This window comes from Eschrichtius robustus, chromosome 11 (assembly GCF_028021215.1).
Source record: "Eschrichtius robustus isolate mEscRob2 chromosome 11, mEscRob2.pri, whole genome shotgun sequence".
NCBI classification, from domain to species: Eukaryota; Metazoa; Chordata; class Mammalia; order Artiodactyla; family Eschrichtiidae; genus Eschrichtius; species Eschrichtius robustus.
The window spans coordinates 100,744,675-100,768,572 of NC_090834.1; the positions used below are offsets into that span (position 1 = coordinate 100,744,675).

General features: G+C 40.6%; 1 protein-coding gene across 1 annotated transcript; it reads right to left on the reverse strand.

Moving 5' to 3' along the window:
• Positions 1–469: 469 nt before the first annotated feature.
• Positions 470–23,307, reverse strand: MTCH2 (mitochondrial carrier 2). The gene is made up of 13 exons (XM_068554616.1): positions 23,056–23,307; positions 20,770–20,854; positions 20,515–20,621; positions 12,872–12,898; positions 12,611–12,673; positions 10,667–10,724; positions 9,997–10,048; positions 9,498–9,557; positions 8,254–8,347; positions 7,233–7,280; positions 6,239–6,306; positions 3,966–4,041; positions 470–2,002 (listed from the first exon to the last, which is right to left on the reverse strand). Exons 1-13 carry the CDS (start codon positions 23,140–23,142, stop codon positions 1,916–1,918), a joined length of 912 nt encoding a protein of 303 aa, XP_068410717.1. The 5' UTR covers positions 23,143–23,307; the 3' UTR covers positions 470–1,915.
• Positions 23,308–23,898: the final 591 nt, after the last annotated feature.

A 23,898-nucleotide genomic window follows, 5' to 3' on the forward strand; every position in this document is an offset into this window, starting at 1 on the left:
GAGGGAATATTTCCTGGCAACTTAGCTCAGTACTGCCAAAGCAAACCACTTGCCCAGTTTCACAAGTGCAGCTTACTAGATAATCCTTATCTAGGTTTACATGATTTACATATATGAGTCAGTTCAGTATTTCTTGCATGTGTATCTTAAGAGTACCTACCTACCTGCATTTACTAGCCCCTGAATAAATTTCAGACTCTGAGTATGTTAACGGCGTATAAAATTTTATGGAGGACCATGGGTATAGTACTCTTATTGGACTTACAGCTTGGATGCAGTTAGATTGATCAGCAAGTACTCTGAATAATGCCAGGCCTTGGTGAAATTTTTCCACAGCCCGACTTTCGTAGGCAAAACCAAAGCCTTGGCGCCCGCTGGTGGCAGACTGGTTCTCACAGTCAGACAAGCTTCTCAACTAGGCAGGCGTAGCGTGTATGAGAACAGAAGCCACAGGATAATAAACATGGCACATTTTCCTAGATCATCTTTACTTGAAGATTTTTTTTGGGAAAAAAAGTAGGTAATGCAAAACATTTTTATATTAAAACAAATGCAGATAATATTGAATAGAATATAAAATTTACATTCCTTTTTGAGACAAAGAGACATCAAAGACATTTCAAGGTAAGCTACTCAGGAGCTTCAGGCTACATTCCTAAACCCCGGGGGAGGGAGGAGACCCTGCACGCCCACTCTAATATTGTGGGTGCTGCAGCTTTGATAGGGAAGTAGCAAATTCTTCTGAGAAACAGCAAATTCAGTGCTTATTCATTTGGCAACAACCCAGTGGATTTAAGTAAGTGAAACCAAATGCTTTCTCATTTTAGAGCATTTTAACCTGCTTTTAAAAGACCTGAGTAAATAAGATCTTTATGCTTGAGTGGAAATTTATTCCCTTCTAAAATGATTTCTTCCCCCTCCTATGAATGCTACCATGCCTAACTGAGGGTATGACATGCGAGGTGGTCAATATCCTAAGAATCTTGTGGACTTACGTCTGCATTACCAGACGTGAAGTTACAAGTATACCTTCCAAGTGTGTCATTAGGAATGAAAAACAAACTACTCACCTTCTGCAACAACAAAAAGCAAACAAAATAAGAAACAGCAGCACAAAAGATTATATACAATTAGAACTGTATAATGATGTAATTTAGGGATTGGCAAAGACTTAGCTCCTAGAGAAGGGGACTAATGCCGCACTATTTGCTTTTCATATTTTATATGATAATAAGAATTTCTTTTGGAAAAAAAAAGCCATTATGCTTCCTTTCCAAATCTTGCTTATTCTAATTGTCCTTTTTTTGTTGTTGTTGGCAACACAATTTATTGCTTTGCAATAATAGACTGAAGGCATGGATGACTCATGCAGAGATTTTCTAGGGTAGATTAGCAGTGTATTGTCCTTTCTTTGAAGTATGAGAGACAGGGTTAATTAAATGTGCTTAGAAGAATATACTGGGAGACAGATTCTGGTGGATGCTGCTGAGTTTTTAAGGTCTACTAAAGAAAAGGTAACTTATAACCTCCCATATCATTTGCCTTATTAATTTTCTTAAGTTTCACAGAATTATTTCTCTTTCTTCACAGGATTGTACTCTTCATTTTACAAAGCCTTAAACTAAGACTCAAATTGCATGACAACCTGCCTGTACCTTTAGGTAAAAGCAACTTCCTTCTTTAAGTAAAATAATCTGGAGTAAAAATGTTTCAGAATAACTATAGGGGGAATATCAGTGGTAAATTATGTTGTGCTGGAAAAAAGAACAGAAAAAGGCAGACACCAAACACCTCCATTTTCCCAAGATTAAATGATTATTAAAAAAGCGTGCCACACTGTATAGAAATCAACATTCTCTCCCATAATTCTGTGCATCTGGGACTATAGAAATGTCACTGTCCCTGCCCCACATCTTCAAATTAACATTCTCAGGTCACAACAATAAGTCTTCCCAAAGGGGACCTTCCGGAAAAACAAGCTATTTCCTCGGCTCATATTTCCCTGGAAAAAAAAAAAATGATAAATACAAATAAAGTCTAGTGTGAAAATGAGGTCAGCCAGTCCAAATCAGCAGAGACAACTGGACATATTTCTGAGAAACATGACTAAAATGACCAGGATGAAACCGGGACTATCACCACAGAGCAGCAATGTGTGTTCTCTGACTTAAGCTGAGTGTTTGTGGAACTAACTACAATTCTGACACACGGATAAAGGCAAGTATTTCTTACCTATTTAGACAGAATTCCCAGTTTGGATTCTGGCTCTGCCACTTGCTAGCTAACTGGATTATCAAATGAGTCAATTCATATAAAGTGTTGAGAACAGTCCTATCACGCAGTTAAGTCCCAGCTTTTGTTTGTTTGTTTGTTTTTTTGACCGTGTGGCACGTGGGATCTTAGGTCCCTGACCAGAGATTGAACCTGCGCCCCCTGCAGTGGAAGTGTGGAGTCTTAACCACTGGACCGCCAGGGAAGTCCCTGTGCCAGCTTTTATTTGTTTTGAATGGAATGGTAGATCTCTAAGGAGTACTTATAAAATCTTATAATTAAAGTAGTAATGTTGTGAGTTTAAATGAGTAGACTCTGTTAGACAACCTGCATGTAGATCCTGCGCTCCCAAACACTGGCTGTGTGACCTTGGGTTACATAATTGGTATTATTTAACCGTTCAAAGTTCCCGTTTCTTCATATGTGTGGTGGGATGATAAAGAACGGTACCTATCCTCACATGGCTGTTCTGAGGGTTACGTGAGCTGATACATGAAAAACTCTTTGCATAATGCCTCATATACAGTAAGTGCTCAATTAAGATTTGCCGTTGTCTTAAGCATTTAAAGGACTAACCGTTCCCTAGGTAAGGTGTCTGATACCCTAATAATTTTCTAGTTGCTTTCTTCCTATAGCAGGGGGCTGGTTAGGAAGTGGGGAAAGAAGGGCCACCTTTCCTTTTAAATGGGGACCACAAAAGGAGATTGTCCAACCGAGAACGTAAAACTCAGAATGAAACCCAGAATGTTCATGTTAGGTCTGTCTGGCAACCATCCAAGTGTCCTGGCCTGGGTTCACAGAAGGGCTTGTTGGGCATGCTGAGCAAAAGCCCCCCCAGCAGCACTTAGGCCTTTGCATTCAGAGTTCAGGCTGGGAAGCCTGAGCCCTGTGAACAAAGGCCTTTCTCGTATGTGTCAGCAGTGCTATAATATAATGCAACAAAGAGTTTCCTCATACAATTTCTTCTACAATCCTTTAAAAAGTGCTTCCCATTCAAAAACAGCTTTCAACTGATGGCCATTTTAGTGATTCCATGTTAAATTTAGCCCACAGCCATTTATCATTTTGGTTCCTAATAAAGCTCTGCCTAGATTCATCAAGAATTTTTGGTTGGAGATGACCTACACCTCACAGCAATAACAAACAATAAATTGGAGTCTGGACAAAATCATCCACTAACATGTCTCTGGAAGTAAGAGATCAGCCCTTTCAACAGCATTGTGACAAATAATGTCATAAATAAATAACTTTTTATTTCTCAGCTTCTCTAAATACTGTAGGAAAACACCTGAATATATTAGGAGATTCTGAAAAGTTACAAAAAGGTGAGGTTGGAAAAAATAATCTGAAATCAAGGGCATCATTTTAACAACCAGGATAACTGTCTACCCAGACCTTATTTGCAATTTGGATGTGATCACTCAAATGGCTCCCAGATCACATCTAGGAATTCTTAATTCTTCACTACCTCTCCTGATTTCCAAACAGCACATTTTATTACTATGCCAGAGTGACATATGGAACACTAAAAAGGGTACATTAATTGGTAACTAAAGGATAACCTACAAGAACTAACCTGGGATTCCAGAGACATTTAAGAAAACAAACAAAAACAAAACAAAATAGAATACGAGGAGGGGAGAGGGAGGGAGGGAGGGAAAGAGGGAGGGAGAGAGAGAATGAGAGAGAAGTACCTCTTTCTGTAGCATGCACCAGCAATCTATCCAAGAAGAATACACTGGGGAGTAGGGAGGGCATCCACCAGCAAGCCTGAAATAGAATAAAAGGTTAGCTACTGAAGTCAACATTTATGAAACATTCTCTCAAGAGCTCAGTAAATCTTTGTCAAAACATTCTTCCTGGAAAGTTCCCTGAGAAGCAATTTTAGTTCTGAAGAAACAAATTCTATTGGAGCAGGTGAAAGACTGAGCATCCAAAACGGACCGCCCTCCCTTACATTCAGGTTTTGAATCAACATAACATAAACAGAAACTTCAACCACTTATGTACTTTCTAAAACATCTAGGTTTAAATTTGTGGACAAATGAAATCCTAGAACATAGTAATTATACGATTAAAAAGCAGGGAAAGAGAATTTAAAAACTAAGTAGTATTCGAAAGACTCCAAACATGACAATGGACAGTGGCGTGAAATGGTGGTGACTACATGCTCTTACTCAGGTATAACCCCTTGTCACTTCCTCTCTCAAAGAGTGCAAATAATAATAGTAACAACAACAAAGACAACAACACCACACTTAACCAATCCTTCAAGCCTGCTCTGGGCCGAAATGTGGCAGCTGCTCCACAAATCACAGAACAAACAGAATATGGTACCTGTGCTCAGAACTCCGCACAGCTATCAATTAGATATCTTGTTTGAAAACAATGACATGTATAATGGCATATTGTGGCAGGTACTCCAGAGGAACAGAGTTTTGAAATAAATCAAGAGGCAAAACTTCTGGGACTTCCCTGGTGGTCCAGTGGTTAAGAATCCGTGCTTCCGGGATTCCCTGGTGGCGCAGTGGTTAAGAATCCACCTGCCAATGCAGGGGTCACAGGTTCCAGCCCTGGTCCAGGAAGATCCCACATGCTGCAGAGCAACTAAGCCCATGCATCACAACTACTGAGACTGCACTCTAGAGCCCGCGAGCCACAACTACTGAGCCCGCATGCTGTAACTACTGAAGCCCGTGCGTCTAGAGCCCATGCTCCGCAACAAGAGAAGCCCGCGCACCGCAACGAAGAGTAGCCCCCGCTCACCACAACTAGAGAAAGCCCGCGCACAGCAACGAAGACCCAACACAGCCGAAAATAAAATAAATTAAAAAAAAAAACACCATTCACTTTATAGCAGTACACCATATATACTCAATAAATATTTGTTAATCAATAAATATTAAAAAAAAAAAAAAAAAAAAAGAATCCACGCTTCCACTGCAGGGGTTGCAGGTTTGATCCCTGGTTGGGGAACTGAGATCCTGCAAGCCACGCAGCGTGGCTAAAAAATTTTTTTTTAAATTAAAAAAAAACGAGGCAAAACTTCTGTCCAACCTGGTAGAGTCAGATGGCACCTAGAAGCTGGAAATCAGTGGTGTCCACCACCACACCCACCCCCTTCCCCAGCCAGTACATGAAAGGTCAAGAAACTTTCCATTTTCAACCAAATTTCCTACTTTTCTTACTTGAAAACTCACTTTCTCCATGAAGCGCTGAGGAAAAACAGGTACAGGTTGTCATTCAACCCCTGACATACTTTTTGTAACTTTTGAAAGAGAGGATAAGGACTTAAAAAACAAAGGAGGGACTTCCCTGGCGGTCCAGTGGTTAAGACTCTGCTGCGCTACCAGTGCAGGGGGCATGGGTTCGATCCCTGGTCAGGGAGCTAAGATCCTGCATGCCGCACCTCACGGCCAAAACTAAATAAAAAAGTTTTTTTTTTTTAAAATGTGGGGACTTCCCTGGTGGTCCAGTGGTTGAGAGTCCGTCTTGCAGTGCGGGGGGCGCTGGTTCAATTCCTGGTCGGGGAACTAAGATCCCACATGCTGCAGGGCAACTAAGCCTGCGTGCTGCAGCGAAAGATCCTGCGTGCTGCAGCTAAGACCTGACGCAGCCAATCAATCAATAAGTAAATATTAAAAAAAAAAAAAATGTGAAAGTAGAGCAATTTGGTAATTTTCCCACCCTTTTCAGAAAAGAATCTAGACTACTGGCAAGTGCACATTATTTATAAATGCTTGAGAAATATTATTTGTGCCCTTCTCTCTTCCAAAAAAGGATATGAAGTGGCTGCTTATAATATAAATTGATGGGACTGCTGGTACATGGGGCACACAGAGAAAAAAATTAGGAAATCTATTAACAGCACCAACTGTACCATCCTTCCCAAATTTCTACCAGGACTGCCCTACCTGTCAGGCATACAGGCAGCCAACTAGTAAGACAAGAAACGCAAGGCACTTACCCACAGTTGTTGACAGCCATAAGATTAGAGACAAGCACAAAGGGGTACGTCAACATACTGGCAAAAAACTGTAAAAGAGTAAAAAGACAGCTAAGTTACTAACTCATTCCTAGTCTCCTTTATTCTTCTCCCTTAGTCTTAGTGCCACTGTGGTCAAATACTCCAACATTGGTTTTGCTTTCTCAGTATCCCAGGAGAGACTAAATTACACATTTTTGAGCCTGCAGATGTTTCCTCCTCTTACCATACCACTACATGCAACCTTTTAACCAAAGACCAGAAGGCTTCTCTTATTCTGTGATTGAGCCCTCATTCAAATAAAACTGAACCTCATCATTTGAAAGTAAATACAACTAAATACAATAAGCATTTCAAAATAGCCCTGAAGAAAACAAGACAACATGAACATCCTTCCAAAGACAATGGAAACTACTTCAAAAGTCAACTACTGGAAGACTCCACATGATTCAAGAGGGTGAAGTTTCCAATACAGGTTCAGCATGATACAGTGAGAAGCAGGGGCAGATCTGTGATGAGAAATGCCCACTTACCCCCTCTGAAAGCTAAACAGCACCAAATTATGGAGGCTTGTTATTACTGTTACTGTGATGCAGGGACTCTGGGTCATTCTTACCTCTGAAAAATATTAATAAATTTGAGAGACTCTCCTGTGAGACAGCTGGTTGCTTTAAAGCAGTGACGACAAAGAAATTGAAAAGAAAAGAGAAGGGAAGAGAAGAAAAGAAAACTACTCCTAAAAAGGGACTTCCCTGGTCGTCCAGTGGCTAAGACTCCACGCTCCCAACACAAGGGGTCTGGGTTCGATCCCTGGTCAGGGAACTAGATCCCACATGCCGCAACTAAAGATCCTGCATGCTGCAACGAAGATTCCACGTGCCACAACTAAGACTCGGCACAGCCAAATAAATAAATATTAAACAAACAAACAAACAAACCTACTCCTAAAAGGCTCAAAGGATTTTTAAAAACTTACTCCTGTGACAGCTTGGGAATAACTCTTCATTTCATTCATGGTGGAAACCTAGAACAGGAAGAAAGCCTTTATTAGAACGAGTAAGAAAATTAAGCTGATATAACAGCTAATTGCCCCCAACCATATCAATATATTCTATCTCTGCATTATTAGTTTCTTTGACAACTTGAAAATTAATTTAGAGGATGAAAACATAAAACATTATAAGCATAAAAAGGCAGTGATCAAAATGAACCACCTGATTCAACATTAACAGACAAGTTCATATTAGACTAGGATGGAGTAGGAACTAATATAATAGCCTCAGGATTTCAAAAACAACAGAAATGCGATTGGTAACCTTTTCCGATGTCTTAGAAATATTGAGACAATCCCTGGAAACAACACTGACGGTATACTGAGGGACAAGTCGCTCCCTCCGTATACACCTAGCTGTGTACCAGATGCTGTGGGGAAGATGAGTCTCTGTACTCAAGAAACCAAGCACATGGATTTTTAGTCCTACCCCTGGCCCGGGTGTGTCCTAGTTCCCACCATGCTTTGAGGCTGCCTGTGTTCAAAGAGGCATACAACTGCTGAGGCTGGAGAAAAACACTGCTTTTAGGGAAGGCTGATTTTCACCCCCCACCCCGCCCCCAGGCTAAGGTTTCTAGAAAGCCCAATACAGGAGTCCCCTTAACACTTCAGATTAGATGAAACACCTGCATACACTATAAAACTATCCTGCTTCATAGTGTCCTCTAACATTAGGCATCAATAAAGAAGTGATCTCCTTGCAGCATGGAGAAAGGTAGACTCTTAGGCTCACTCTGCCACACCGTAGGGACTTTCTAGGTGCATCTCTCTATAGTAAACAGTATAGGTCATTCCATTAGCCTTTAAAATTTTGACTATTAATATATAGCTATATAATGACGAGTCTGGCACATAACCAACTGCCATCTTACTTTAAAGCTAACCTAGCTGCCAGGTGGATACAATGAAGTCAGCACCAGCACATCTCATCAAGGGCACAACCTACCCCACTGTCCAGTGCATAAGTATTGACGAGGTAGGCCAGTGAGTTACAGAGCCACAAAGAAATGATGTCACCTAGGAGGCGAGGAATAAGACCCCTACATGAAGAAACAATAAAAATAAGCACCAAGAAATGTGATCAGTAAAAAGATAATTCACTCAATATGAACACTTCTCAAAGAATTAATTTCAAAACATTCTAGAGAACTGAAAAGACACTGAATACGAGAACCTAACCAATTCATTCTAGTTAATATAACTGTTCTTGAGGCTAATCTCTAATGACTTTTATTCTCATTTAAAAAATGCAGGTCAGCTATACCCCTCTAAGATATGGCCAATGGCTCACCTTACTGTTAATAACTATAAGCAGGGAGGCAAAAAGTGTGCCTATTTTGGAGAAGAGACTTAAATATGATTATTGCTAAACTACTTGATATTCAAATTTGGCAGGGCAAAAGATGAGAAAAATTACAAAATGAGAATGGCCCAAACACAGATACAGGTGAAGAGCATCAAAAAACATGTTTCCAGGGCCTAGTTAACCGAGGTGAGGCAGTGTGGAAGAGTGGGAGAAACATTACCTCACAGACTGAAGACCAGCGTTTAAATGCCACTTCTACCACTTATCAGCTATGTGACGGGCAGCAAATGAACTTCCCAGAGCATCAGTTTTTTTTTAATCTCTAAAATGAGAATAATAATAGCTGTCTTGCCTACTTCCCAGAGTATTTATGATACTCAAACATAAAATCAACTATGTGGAAACACTCTGAAAATTAAAAAGGACCATTTAGTTAATAATGCGGTTTTTGTTGTTAACAGAAGAACAAGGGTAGTAGCCTAAGTTCTTCCAAAGTAAATTCAAGGGAATGAATACAGTGCAAAAACGTATTCTCTCAGGATAAGAAAGATACATGTTAGATAATTTTCCATTTTTCAAAAATGAACGGTCCTCATTTCATCAACTATATAGTAATTGAGAACTCACTGTAAGTGTAGAAACTTCAATGAATTTATTTGTTAAAAAAAAAAAACACCCTCATTTCAAACATTTTAGATGTGCAGAACAAAAGTTTGGGATCTCTACAAGAGAATTTAAGTCAGATGGGCCTAAATGGAGTTTAACATGAAGTAAACCCAGAGAGTACATTTTCTCTGAGGTTTAAACAAGGAGTCATGTCCTCGTTCTCATTAAAGCTTTCTATGCACACAAAAATCACATGCACAAATCAGTAATTTACTCACGCAAAAAATCCTAGGATGCCCTCTTCCCGATAGATAGTTGCTATGGAGTCACAAAGTCCACTAGGTTCAGAAGAAAGAAACGTGAAATACATTAAGATTATTTTGGAGCTATCAAAAAAAAATGTTCAATTACCACTTTTGACAAGGTGAAACTTACACCTCCACCCCTGCTCCCTTTTCTACCACCCTCACTCTGCAAAGACAGTTGAATTCAGAGATAGAAGTGGAGATATTAATACCTAAGGGTGTAGTCACATGCAGTCAGGGTGAATTCTGGCTTCAGTAGTCCTGCAACTTACTCTGAGATCCTGGGTAGGCTCCTAAACCTGTCTGGGCCTTTTTCTTCTATTTTACTGTTTTTTTGTGTGTAGATCAAATGACATAAGACATATGAATTTGTTTTGTAAGCTCTAAGGCATCATAAAAATGTAAAGTATTATTATTCTAATACTTTGGCTTCAACAGATCTCCCTGAATACTTGAAAACAGAAACACTTACCAGTACTTGGATTCTCTGCCAATGAATTGTACCATAGATCTCAGAGTGATCACTATAGAACACAAAGATTTTTAAGCTACATTGAGATAAATTTTAATAGCCCTGGGGAAAAAAAAAAAAAGGTTTTCCCACCTAAAGACACTATGCTATCTGGATAATTTGGATAAAAGCCAAAACAGGCAAACAAAAAACAAATAGGCAAGGCACTTTAGTGAACTCCCATGTCAACCTATCTAAGTAGTCAGGAGAGATCGTGATATAAAAGAAAGATAAAAAATCAGATTTCAGGGCTTCCCTGGTGGCGCAGTGGTTGAGAATCTGCCTGCCAATGCAGGGGACATGGGTTCGAGCCCTGGTCTGGGAAGATCCCACGTGCCGCGGAGCAGCTGGGCCCGTGAGCCACAATTACTGAGCCTGCGCGTCTGGAGCCTGTGCTCCGCAACAAGAGAGGCCACGATAGTGAGAGGCCCGCGCACTGCGATGAAGAGTGGCCCCCGCTTGCCACAACTAGAGAAAGCCCTCGCACAGAAACGAGACCCAACACAGCCATAAATAAATAAATAAATACTTCAAATATAGACTTAATTTAGATCCTGTACATTGAACAGACACTGTAATCAATTTATTAAAAAAAAAAAAATCAGATTTCAGTTATCAACTGCAAACATACCATGGAAAGGATGTGTGATGAGAGTAGCAGCAGAACGGGCCATCATCTCTCGAGTTGTCTAGAAACAATCAACACACACTTGTGAAATCTAAGTAAATGACACTCAAATTCTTGAGAGAAGTCATGTGGGTGGACACTGTAGAATAAGAGAGTGAGTGACAGAGCACTCCTGCCCTTCCTGGAGTCAGGAAGAGTAGCCTGAATGGGATGCAATATAATACACTATCATTCTAGCACAGCTTTCACTCATGGATTTCAATACTGTTATAGTTACTTCTCAAAATTTCTCTGCAAAGCAGGTTTCTGTTATCTTCTCAAATTTACAGATGAGAAAAACAAAAGCAAAGAAACAGGGAAAGGGACTTCCCTGGAGGTCCAGTGGTTAAGACTCCGTGCTTCCAATGCATGGGGTGCAGGTTCGATCCCTGGTCGGGAACTAAGATCCCACATGCTGCAGGGTGCGGCCAAAAATACAAAAACAAAAACAAAACAAAAAAAAAGAAATAGGGAAAGTCACCAGCAAACAGTAACCTAGCTGGAATAAAACTATGAGGCTTGGGGCTTCCCTGGTGGCACAGTGGTTAAGAATCCACCTGCCAATGCAGGGGACACGGGTTCGAGCCCTGGTCTGGGAAGAGCCCACATGCCGTGGAGCAACTAAACCCGTGCACCACAACTACTGAGCCTGCGCTCTACAGCCTGTGAGCCACAACTACAGAGCCCACATGCCACAACTACTGAAGCCTGAGCACCTAGAGCCCATGCTCCACAACAAGAGAAGCCACAGCAATGAGAAGCCTGTGAACCACAATGAAGAGTAGCCCCCACTCGCTGCAACTAGAGAAACCCCGCACACAGCAACGAAGACCCAATGCAGCCAAAACTAAATAAATAAAAATATAAATTCAAACAAACAAACAACTATGAGGCCTGTATTTAGACTATTAAATTGCTCTCTCATTGTGAGTGATTTCAGAGACTCTGATACTCTGATATCTACACTAGACAAATGTCAGGCTCTATTTAGTCTGTACCAACGTCTCAAGGAGAACACAACGACGTTCATCTGTTTTTCGACCACAGCCCCGTAACTTTGCAGTATCTTAGAGCTCTATATTTACCCTAGTTTATCTTTCTTGTCCAGGACTCAGTAAAGAGGTTAGTAAAAAATTCAATCACAATACTTGGAGGTAGGCTGTAAATATAGTAGGTCCGTCGTTCGTTTTTGCATTTAAACATTATCTTCATTTAGTTAAGAGATCTCTCACCCCTACTCTAATGGTAGTTCTAAGAGCCTTACGATGAACTAAATAAAGTTAAGAAAATATAAAACACATATTAATACATGCATCTCTACTTTTAAATAAAATCACTTCATGAAAATTTACAAAAAACAAAGTTGACTCATCTGACATCCTGACCTATAGTGATGTTTGTTCAGTGATATATACTTTAGAAGGCAGCTTTCAATGAAAAATTGTGACGTCTCTATAGACAATTAGGTAATGTAAAGACTACAAATAAAAGAGTATTATTAAGTCAGGCATGCAACAAACTCCAATGGTAGAAGACAGGAGTGGGAAATGGACGATAAGGACATCTTAAAGTCAGAATAATGTTGTAAAAGCATTTCTGGATATATAATATCCAACACACAAAGGCCCTGGCCACTATTTTAATACTTTTGGGCCAGAGATTTCCAACTCTATTATAAGAGGTTTCAGTACCTCTTCAATTTTAAAGATGAGTGGGCAAATTATGTTTCCGTTAAATTCCAAACAGCAAGCAATGTTTTTTTCTCTCTTTATGTTCTACATGCAGTAAAGCCCATATCAAATTGAAAGTTTAATTTTGTTTGGAACAGACACTGAACATACAGGCCTGATGATCCTGATTCCACAACTGCCAGCGTGCTCTGATTTAGAGAAATCATAATCATCTTACCTCCTTGATAACTCGGTCAAAGGAAGATGAAACTTCTTTCTGTACATTTCCAGATCCTGACTCCTGGAAATCAAAATGAAAGAAGATAGATATGTTGATGGTTTTAAATAGAACTGTTCAAACTGGTGGCCACCCCGTATACCAACACTCTGTACGATGAAAGGAAAGCTGACTGCTTGTCCCTTTTCCTAAAGAGGACCAAAGAGCAACAGTAGCTTGCAGGGAAAATGGACTCAGGCATAGAAATCGGCTCCAACATACCTCAGCCTTGTCACACTCCTGGTAATGCTACAAAGGAAGAGAAAAGGAAAGGATGATTAGGGCTATCATAGTGTTATTGAAACAGAACATAAAATGAAAACTCTACTGATTGGCAGAAATTAAAATAGTTGAATTTTTTGGCTGTAAATCTCCAATTAATTTCTACTTCTAATTAACACTTGGAAATAAGTGTCTCTAAGATGATCTTGTTGCTAAGTTTAACATACTGATTGATCAGCTCATAAGAGTGCTTATCTAAAAGAAGAAAAAGGAGGGGCTTCCCTGGTGGCGCAGTGGTTAGGAATCTGCCTGCCAATGCAGGGGACACGGGTTCGAGCCCTGGTCCGGGACGATCCCATATGCCACGGAGCAACTAAGCCCGTGCACCACAACTACTGAGCCCATGCTCTAGAGTCCACGAGCCACAACTGCTGAGGCTGCATGCCACAACTACTGAGGCCCGTGAACCCTGGAGCCCATGCTCTGCAACAACAGAAGCCACCACGAGAGGCCCGCACACCACAACGAAGAGTAGCCCCCGCTCACCGCAACTAGAGAAAGCCCGCGCAGCAACGAAGACCCAACGCAGTCAAAAATAAATAAATATATTTTTAAAAAAAAGAAGAAAAAGGAAAACAAAGCAAAGCAAAAATCCAAGAACATTATTTTTATTTACTTATTTGAATTTTTGAATTTCATTTATTTATTTTTATACAGCAGGTTCTTATTAGTTATCCATTTTATACATACTAGTATATATATATGTCAATCCCAATCTCCCAATTCATCACACCACCACCCCCCGGCCCCGCCTCTTTCCCTCCTTGGTGTCCATATGTTTGTTCTCTACATCTGTGTCTCAAATTCTGCCTGCAAACTGGTTCATCTGGACCATTTTTCTAGGTTCCACATATATGCATTAATATACGATATTTGTTTTCCTCTTTCTGACTTACTTCACTCTGTATGACAATTTCTAGATTCGTCCACGTCTCTACAAATGACCCAATTTCATTCCTTTTTATGGCTGAGTAATATTCCATTGTATATATGTACTACATCTTCTTTATCCATTCGTCTATCGATGGGCATTTAGGTTTCTTCCATGACCTGGCTATTGTAAATAGTGCTGCAATGAACATTGGGGTGCATGTGTCTTTTTGAATTATGGTTTTCTCTGGGTATATGCCCAGTAGTGGGATTGCTGGGTCATATGGTAATTCTATTTTTAGTTTTTTAAGGAACCTCCATACTGTTCTCCCTAGTGGCTGTATCACTTTACATTCCCACCAACAGTGCAAGAGGGTTCCCTTTTCTCCACAGCCTCTCCAGCCTTTGTTCTTTGTAGATTTTCTCATGATGCCCATTCTAACCGGTGTGAGGTGATACCTCATTGTAGTTTTGATTTGCATTTCTTTAATAATTAGTGATGTTGAGCAGTTTTTCCTGCGCTTCTTGGCCATCTGTATGTCTGTCTTCTTTGGAGAAATGCCTGTTTAGGTCTTCTGGCCATTTTTGGATTGGGTTGCTTTTTTTTTTTTTTTAATTTAATTAATTAATTTATTTATGACTGTGTTGGGTCTTCGTTTCTGTGCGAGGGCTTTCTCTAGTTGCGGCAAGTGGGGGCCACTCTTCATCGCGGTGCGCGGGCCTCTCATTACCATGGCCTCTCTTGTTGCGGAGCACAGGCTCCAGACGCGCAGGCTCAGTAATTGTGGCTCACGGGCCTAGTTGCTCCGTGGCATGTGGGATCTTCCCAGACCAGGGCTCAAACCCGTGTCCCCTGCATTGGCAGGCAGATTCTCAACCACTGCGCCACCAGGGAAGCCCGGGTTGCTTTTTTAATATTGAGCTGCATGAGCTGTTTATATATTTTGGAGATTAATCCTTTGTACATTGCTTCATTTGCAAATATTTTCTCCCATTCTGAGGGTTGTCTTTTCGTCGTTTGTAGTTTCTTTTGCTTTGCAAAAGATTTTAAGTTTCATTAGGTCCCATTTGTTTATTTGTTTTTATTTCCATTACTCCAGGAGGTGGATCAAAAAAGATCTTGCTGTGATTTATGTCAAAGAGTGTTCCTCCTATGTTTTCCTCTAAGAGTTTTATAGTGTCCTGTCTTACATTTAGGTCCCTAATCCATTTTGAGTTTATTTTTGTGTATGGTGTTAGGGAGTATTCTAATTTCATTCTTTTACATGTAGCTGTCCAGTTTTCCCAGCATCACCTATTGAAGAGACGGTCTTTTTTCCATTGTATATCCTTGCCTCCTTTGTCATAGATTAGTTGACCATAAGTGCGTGGGTTTATCTCTGGGCTTTCTATCCTGTTCTATTGATCTATATTTCTGTTTTTGTGTCAATACCTTATTGTCTTCATTACTGTAGCTTTGTAGTATAGTCTTAAGTCAGGGAGTCTGATTCCTCCAGCTCCATTTTTTTCCCTCAAGATTGCTTTGGCTATTCGGGGTCTTTTGTGTCTCCATACAAATTTTAAGATTTTTTGTGCTAGTTCTGTAAAAAATGCCATTGGTAATTTGATAGGGATTGCACTGAAACTGTAGATTGCTTTGGGTAGCATAGTCATTTTCACAATATTGATTCTTCCAATCCAAGAACATCCAAGAACATCTCTCCATCTGTTTGTATCATCTTTAATTTCTTTCATCAGTGTCTTATAGTTTTCTGCATACAGGACTTTTGTCTCCCTAGGTAGGTTTATTCCTGGGTATTTTATTCTTTTTGCTGCAACGGTAAACGGGAGTGTTTCCTTAATTTCTCTTTCAGATTTTTCATCATTAGTGTATAGGAATGCAAGAGATTTCTGTGCATTAATTTTGTATCCTGCAACTTTACCAAATTCACTGATTAGCTCTAGTAGTTTTCTGGTGGCATCCTTAGGATTCTCTATGTATAGTATCATGTCATCTGCAAACAGTGACAGTTTTACTTCTTCTTCTACAATTTGTATTCCTTTTATTTCTTTTTCTTCTCTGACTGCTGTGCCTATGACTTCCAAATCTATGTTGAACAGCAGTGGTGACAGTGGATATCCTTGCCTTGTTCCTGATCTTAGAGGAAATGCTTTCAGTTTTTCACCATTGAGAATGATGTTGGCTGTGGGTTTGTTGTATATGGCCTTTATTATGTTGAGGTAAGTTCCCTGTATGCCCACTTTCTGGAGAATTTTTATCATAAATGGGTGTTGAATTTTGTCAAAAGGTTTTTCTGTATCTTCTGAGATGATCATATGGTTTTTCTTCTTCAGTTTGTTAATACGGTGTATCACATTGATTTGCGTATACTGAAGAATCCTTGCATTCTGGGATAAATCCACTTGCTCATGGTGTATGATCCTTTTAATGTGTTGTTGGATTCTGTCTGCTAGTATTTTGTTGAGGATTTTTGCATCTATATTCATCAGTGATATTGGTCTGTAATTTTCTTTTTTTGTAGTATCTCTGTCTGCTTTTGGTATCAGGGTGATGGTGGCCTCACAGAATGAGGAAAAATGACAAACAACATACAAAGGAACTCCCATAAGGTTAACAGCTGATTTCTCAGCAGAAACTCTGCAAGCCAGAAGGGAGTGGCATGATATACTAAAGTGATGAAAGAGAAGAACCTACAACCAAGGTTACTCTACCTGGCAAGGATCTCATTCAGATTCAAAGGAGAAATCAAAAGCTTTACAGACAAGCAAAGGCTAAGAGAATTCAGCACCACCAAACCAGCTCTACAACAAATGCTAAAGGAACTTCTCTAAGTGGGAAACACAAGAGAAGAAAAGGACCTACGAAAACAAACCCAAAACAATTAAGAAAATGGTAATAGGAACATACATATCAATAATTACCTTAAATGTAAATGGATTAAATGCTCCAACCAAAAGACACAGAATGGCTGAATGGATACAAAAACAAGACCTGTATATATATGCTGTCTACAAGAGACCCACTTCAGACCTAGGGACACATACAGACTGAAAGTGAGGGGATGGAAAAAGATATTCCATACAAATGGAAATCAAAAGAAAGCTGAAGTAGCAATACTCATATCAGATAAAATAGACTTTAAAATAAAGAATGTTACAAGAGACAAGGAAGGAAACTGCATAATGATCAAGGGATCAATCCAAGAAGAAGATATAACAATTATAAATATATATGCACCCAACATAGGAGCAACTCAACAGATAAGGCAACTGCTAACAGCTATAAAAGAGGAAATTGACAGTTAACACAATAATAGTGGGGGACTTTAACACCTCACTTACACCAATGGACAGATCATCCAAATAGAAAATTAATAAGGAAACAGAAGCTTTAAATGAGACAATAGACCAGATAGATTTAATTGATATTTATAGGACATTCCATCCAAAAACAGCAGATTACACTTTCTTCTCAACTGTGCATGGAACATTCTCCAGGATAGATCACATCTTGGGTCACAAATCAAGCCTCAGTAAACTTAAGAAAATTGAAATCATATCAAGCATCTTTTCTCAGCACAACGCTATGAGGAAAAAAACGTAAAAAACACAAACACATGGAGACTAAACAATACATTACTAAATAACCAAGAGATCACTGAAGAAATCAAAGAGGAAATCAAAAAATACCTAGAGAGAAATGACAATGAAAACACACGATCCAAATCCAAGAACATTATTTACTAAACACACACATATAACAAAAAATAAATTGATAAAAACGTAGGTTAGGGGCTTCCCTGGTGGCGCAATGGTTAAGAATCTGCCTGCCAATGCAGGGAACACAGGTTCAAGCCCTAGTCCAGGAAGATCCCACATGCTGTGGAGCAACTAAGCCCATGCACCACAACTACTTAGCCCGTGCTCTAGAGCCCCCGAGCCACAACTATTGAGCTCATGCGCCACAACTACTGAGCCCGTGCGCCACAACTACTGAAGCCCACACACCACAACTACTGAAGCCTGTGCACCTAGAGCTGGTGCTCTGCAACAAGAGAAGCCACCACGATGAGAAGCTTGCGCACCGCAACGAAGAGTAGCCCCTGCTCACCGCAACTAGAGAAAACCCGTGTGCAGCAACAAAGACCCAACGCAGAGAAAAATAAAATAAATAAATTAAAAAAAACCAAAAAACACAAAACATAGCTTAGGACGAAGGCTATGGAAAAAGCCTCAGGGCTTTTTCACGGAAAAAGCAGGTCCAATAACAAATTAGGGCAAGATGCTTTTCTTCACTGTACAAAGAACAGAGAATTGGTGCTAAGTCTGAATAGCTGAAACCACCTCACTCCCACAAAAGAAGATGCTCTTTTCTTTTGGAGAAGAGAACATGAAACTGCCAGAGCTCAGACTGCACTGAAAGAGGAAATATTATTGGTGGTATATTTCAGAAATAGAAGATGGGCTAGGTGAAATACAAGAACCAGACAATTGACCTCCTAGTCATAACCAGATTTAAAAAATAGAGAACACTGTCTTTTACGAAAAGAATTACATTTTAAAAATAAAATCAGAGGAAAGAGAACAAACAACATGATTAAACAAAATGATGGTTTTTGGTCAAATTCCAGGTCTTTGGCCAGAATTAATTCTAACAGTTTCAGGAGTTTTTAAAAATCCTCACTCATTTCTAGACTTTGGTTTTCACTCCGTTAATAAAATTTTCAACCTGTCTCTTCTACATTACTCTGAAGAGATTTCAATTTAATTCTTGTTCAGATATACAGAACTCTTTCTTGTTCAGAAAGACCTGAATTGGTCTTTCTTCTTGATTGTATTAGTTGCTTTTGATACTAAGTATAGGACCAATACCCTGTTCTATTTCATTTGGCTACATGTGAAACACATATTCCAGGTACTTGGTTACCTCAAGTTTGTCTTACTTTTCCTTTACATAAAGGAACTTGATCTCAAGCAGTAATTTCACTCTTGGTCTATACATAAACCTCTTTGAACTAGATGACAACTACTTTCCCACATGAAAATCTAAACCTCATTTAGGTAACAGGAACGCTTTCACTGAGCCAAAGTACAGTGTGGCTGGAAAAGAGAGTAGTAATCAATCCACCAAAAACATTGGCCCATTAAAACTCCATCACTCTGACCCACGGGCCACCCAAAATGCTGCTTCTAACATTCAGTCCACACGCATGATGACAAGAGTAAGTACAATGAATAACAAAACTGCTTCCGTGTGAGGAACTAACTGGAAAACCTCTCCAACTCAATTCAACAAAGTCTGAAGAGAATTTAAAACCTAAGCCAATCAGATCATGAAACTGATTAACAAAACCATGATTTGCTCATCAAATGATAAAAAAGTAGAATTGGGGCAACATTAAAGCCTTAAAAAATACATGGAGGATCGTACCAAGTACTATTGGCAGTGGTTTTTTTTGGCTGAGCCTTGCAGAGTGTGGGATCTCAGTACCCTGACCAGGGATCGATCCCATGCCTTCTGCAGTGGAAGTGTGGAATCCTAACTACTGCACCGCCAGGGAATTCCCTGGACTGAGTACTACTGAAATAAACAGTCACAAATAAACGCTATCCTGACTTTAACGTTTATCTTGTTAAGTTTAAAAAAAAAAAAGTTTGTAACAGAAAACATTTACTAGGAGTAACACTAGGAATAAGAGGAAAATAACATGAGAAAGAAATGTATGTTTTAACCAGCTTCCTTCCTCCTTCAAAGAAATAAAATGAGCTACACAGGAGCTCAAATGAGTGTACTTAATTTCTGCTCAGAACAACTGGTCCAGAGGAAGAAGCTTGCGTAGATCAAAATCAATTACTTCATTTTATACAAATTCTCCTTGCTTCCCAGGAAAGAATTAAGAATGGGTATTTCAAGTAAATGTTTTTCAAGAGGAAGAAGGGCCATGGATGTAAAGACATATATCTTTGAAACTGCTCTTGATCAGTAAAACAAACTGTACGTAAAAGGTTATCTAGGGCTTCTCTGGTGGCGCAGTGGTTGAGAATCCGCCTGCCAACGCAGGGGACATGGGTTCGAGCCCTGGTCCGGGAAGGTCCCACATGCCGTAGAGCAACTAAGCCCATGCGCCACAACTACTGAGCCTGCACTCTAGAGCCCGCAAGCCACGACTACTGAAGCCCGTGCGCCTAGAGCCCGTGCTCCACAACAAGAGAAGCCACCGCAATGAGAAGCCCGCGCACCACAATGAAGAGTAGTCCCCACTCGCCGCAACTAGAGAAAAGCCCATGCGCAGCAACTAAGACCCAATGCAGCCAAAAATAAATAAATTAAAAAAAAAAAAAAAAAGGTTATCTAGCTCTGTGCTTTGTGACCACCTAAAGGGGTGGGATAGGGAGGATGGAAGGGAGACCCAAGAGGGAGGAGATACGGGGATATATGTATATGTATAGCTGATTCACTTTATTATAAAGCAGAAACTAACACACCATTGTAAAGCAATTATACTCCAATAAAGATGTCAAAAAAAAAAAAAGGTTATCTAAGTCTATGGGAAGATGGATTGATTTTCTTCTTACCTGTAAAACTTTACCATGGACCACACTTTACCATGGACCTGTAAAACTTTACCATGGCAATTATACTCCAATAAAGATGTCAAAAAAAAAAAAAGGTTATCTAAGTCTATGGGAAGATGGATTGATTTTCTTCTTACCTGTAAAACTTTACCATGGACCACAGTTCCAAGGACCCCTGAACACAGTCTTGGAGTTAAGCCTGTGAACAACCCACGCTTCCCATCGATGCTTGCAATGTGCTGAGCTAAGAACACAAGTCGGAGATTTACATTCTAGTTGAAAGTAATGGTTACATAGAAATTTCAAGGAAACATGCTTTCTATATATTTTTTCAGTAACTCCTATCACACCCTTCAATGTTCTCCAATTCCAAATAAATCAAAGACACTTACCATAACAAAAGAGACCTGGAAGCTGACAAACTTGCCGCCCAAAAATATTTCGTCCTATTGTTGGAGGAAGAGGCTCATATCCCACCTTTAGAAACAAGAGACTATATCAATACTAAGCAACATTCCCAGGAATGCCTGGGTTGCAAGGTCTTGAATAAAGAACAAATTTAGAGTTATAATTTTTAACACAAGTTAAAATGCAGTGTATATTTTCCAAGACAGTGATGAAGTATCATCCGTGTCAGTTGTGGTGTTTTTTTTTTTTTTTAATTTTGTCACTTGTTTAAGACTGGTTTCAGTAAACTCCAAGTTTTCTTTTGGTTCAAATTCTACAAAGTAAACCATGTAGCTGAGATAGACTGGCATGAATCTGAAAACAGAATAAGGGAATTTTTGTGTTAACAAAGCTACAGTTTACTGAGGACGCTCAAAAATATTTTCTAAAGAAATTCAAGCACATTTTAAATATTTGGACGAAGTGAGAAGACTAAGCCAGCATCAACTTCATATTTGGCTAGCAAAACAAACCACTCAAAAGGCAAATGCAGATACAGCTGGGGATAATTCATTTGGGAAATAATTACAAGCTAAGTCCATGTTAAAGGAGCAGACTGTCATGAACAATCCAACGAGTCATTTTAGAATTAATGTCATCATTTTATTTCTACAATATATTCAGACTCTTTAGTGCCAAAGGGATACTTGAGAGAATGAACGTTGTCGGACATGGTTTTGACTCTCCTGCTGTGATTCTCAACCTGTTCAATTAAAGAACTCCTGAAAGTGTCACTGTACAACTATTTTTAAAACTGAGTATTTGGGAATTTCACCAAAACCCCTGAGACACTTGGCAACACAAGCATGTTGTGCAATCAGGATTAAGGAGTTTTTGAGGCAAGAGCTCTGAATGTCATTAGAAAACCTTGCCTCCTGGATAAGGACTGAGTAATGGGCTTATATCAGATTTACTGCAAAATGCTTTTACCTCAGATATTATCTAGCTACAAATGTGCCAATTCTGTTTTAGATGTCACAATACATTTCAAAGATTTTGTTCTTTCTTTCTTTCTTTCATTTTTTGGCCACCTCTAGTGGCTTGAGGGGATCTTAGTTCCCAGATGAGGGATTAAACCTGGGCCTTCAGCAGTGAAAGCGTGGAGTCCTACCTGACCACTGAACCTCCAGGGAATTCCCTTTGTTCTTAATTTAAACAACTTATTTTACAATAGTTTTTTTACATATAGGTTCTGAATCCACAACGGTCAACTCAGCAACACATAATATGGATTAGTATCATTAACTCAAAAATAAGAAATGAGGCCTTCCCTAGTGTCTTGCATATTTTTGACAGAAAGGCAGATGGTGAGGACAGGGGTTCTATCCTTGGTACTGTGCATGATGTAATTACGTCAACTCTCAACAAAAGTTAAAAAAATGAATGACCTGCCCGTCACAGGGAAATTCAGAAAGGCAACTGAACAATACTACCTAATGGTCTATCGTCAACTATAACCGGGTAAACTTGCCTGTGAATATAAAATACCATTTAAGAATTATTTCACAGTATATTAGAAACTAACATATATACTTAAACTCGATAAAACTTTCAGCTGAACTGATTTCACATCACTCTGACATGTGATTTTCACTGTCATGAGCCACATGGGCTGCTGTTGAAGAGGGTTCAGTGGATCCTTCCGAAATTTGACTCAGCAATCGCTTGATTATCACTTCTGAATGAACTCCTTGTGTTTCTCTGGGTATCTGGTGCTAAAATCTCAGAACAGAAGAGCAGTAGTAACAGCAACAAAAAAAGAGGAAACAAAAGCTAATAAAATGTTGGCTCCCCTCGAATTTCAAATTTGTCTTCAACAGATTTCACGTCTTGAGTTTGGGGCCGGGGAGGAGAGAAGGATGCTAATTTCAGAGCAGCGGAGAAGGAAAGGTTGGCAAGCCCTTGGCGGCGCCCAGCCAGGATCAACCTCAGGGAAGAGAAAACAAAGTTCAGGGGAGCCATCAGGCAGGGCAGGGCGGCAGCCGGATACCGGGAAAGGAGCGGGCCTCACGGCTTGGCTGGGAGGCGAGACCTTGGGAAGGCCCACGGGCAGTGGGAGCTCAGCGGGCGGTGGAAGTCGTCCCTGCCGGGAAGCAAGGGGCGGGCAGCAAAGAAGGAGCAGCAGCTCAGGAGACTGAAGGCCCGGAAGGTTGGAGCCGGTTCTCAGGCGCCTTGGGCAGCGGCGACCGAACAGGGCGCCGGGCGAGGAAGGGAAAGGCGACGACTCATACCTGGATGAGCACCTTCACGTACATGAGCGGCTGGGACAGGATGGTGAGACCGGAGCCCAGGAGCACCTGACTGGCCGCGTCCGCCATGATGGCACCCGCGGACGGACAGACAGACGGAGCCACCAAGCTACCACGCCGATCCGGGATCACGTGCCAGGGCCGCCGGCTTCACTGGCCCGCCCGCGGCGCTGGAGCACGCACGCACCGGCGCGCGCCTCCCCGCGCAGTCCCCGCCCCGAGAATTGGCAAGGGCTCGCGAGCGGGCGCAGAGCTCGGGGCGGGGCTTGCGGGCCCGGGGCGCATGCGTTTTGGGGTGGAATCCGCGCCCTCCACTAGGAACAGCAGTTTCTCCTGCGCTTGCGCACGCTGGAAGCATCCGGGGGCAGAAGAATGGGCGTGGCGGTGGGGAGTAACCCTGACGGCAAAGGCAAGGTCAGAGGAGTGAAATGAATTGGAAAGGATTCGTCGATGTTCTTCGCCACTGCCCTTGCCCTTTTGGCATCAGCAACATAAGCTCCAAAGAGTATTCAGCATCAGAATCATAAACAATCTACTGGCCAACAAAACTAGATAAGTTTGAAAAATGAATCCATCCGGGGGTTGCTATACATGCACTCATTCATTCAGTTAATGTTAACTTCTCAGAGACGCCTTCTCGGGCGTCTATTTAAACTTACCTCCCCTTTATTTCCTACTCCATAGTCTTGAAACACTTATCATTGTCTGAAATTTATTTATCTTTTTGTCTCCTCCACCAGAATGTAAACCCCGTGAATCCAGGAGCCGGGACAGCCTTTGTTCCTTGTATGTTCAGTGCCTGGCGCATACTAAGTGCTCAATAAG

Bases quoted from the DNA above. Each gene is read 5' to 3' on its own strand.
- MTCH2 (XM_068554616.1), bottom strand. From the start codon at position 23,142: ATGGCGGACGCGGCCAGTCAGGTGCTCCTGGGCTCCGGTCTCACCATC. The intron at 12,899-20,514 runs GTAAGAAGAAAA...CTTCCTTTGTAG, and splicing joins TCCATGGTAAAGTTTTACAG to CATTACCAGGAGTGTGACAA. The intron at 10,725-12,610 runs GTAAGATGATTA...GATTGTTTCTAG, and splicing joins TTGACCGAGTTATCAAGGAG to ACAACTCGAGAGATGATGGC.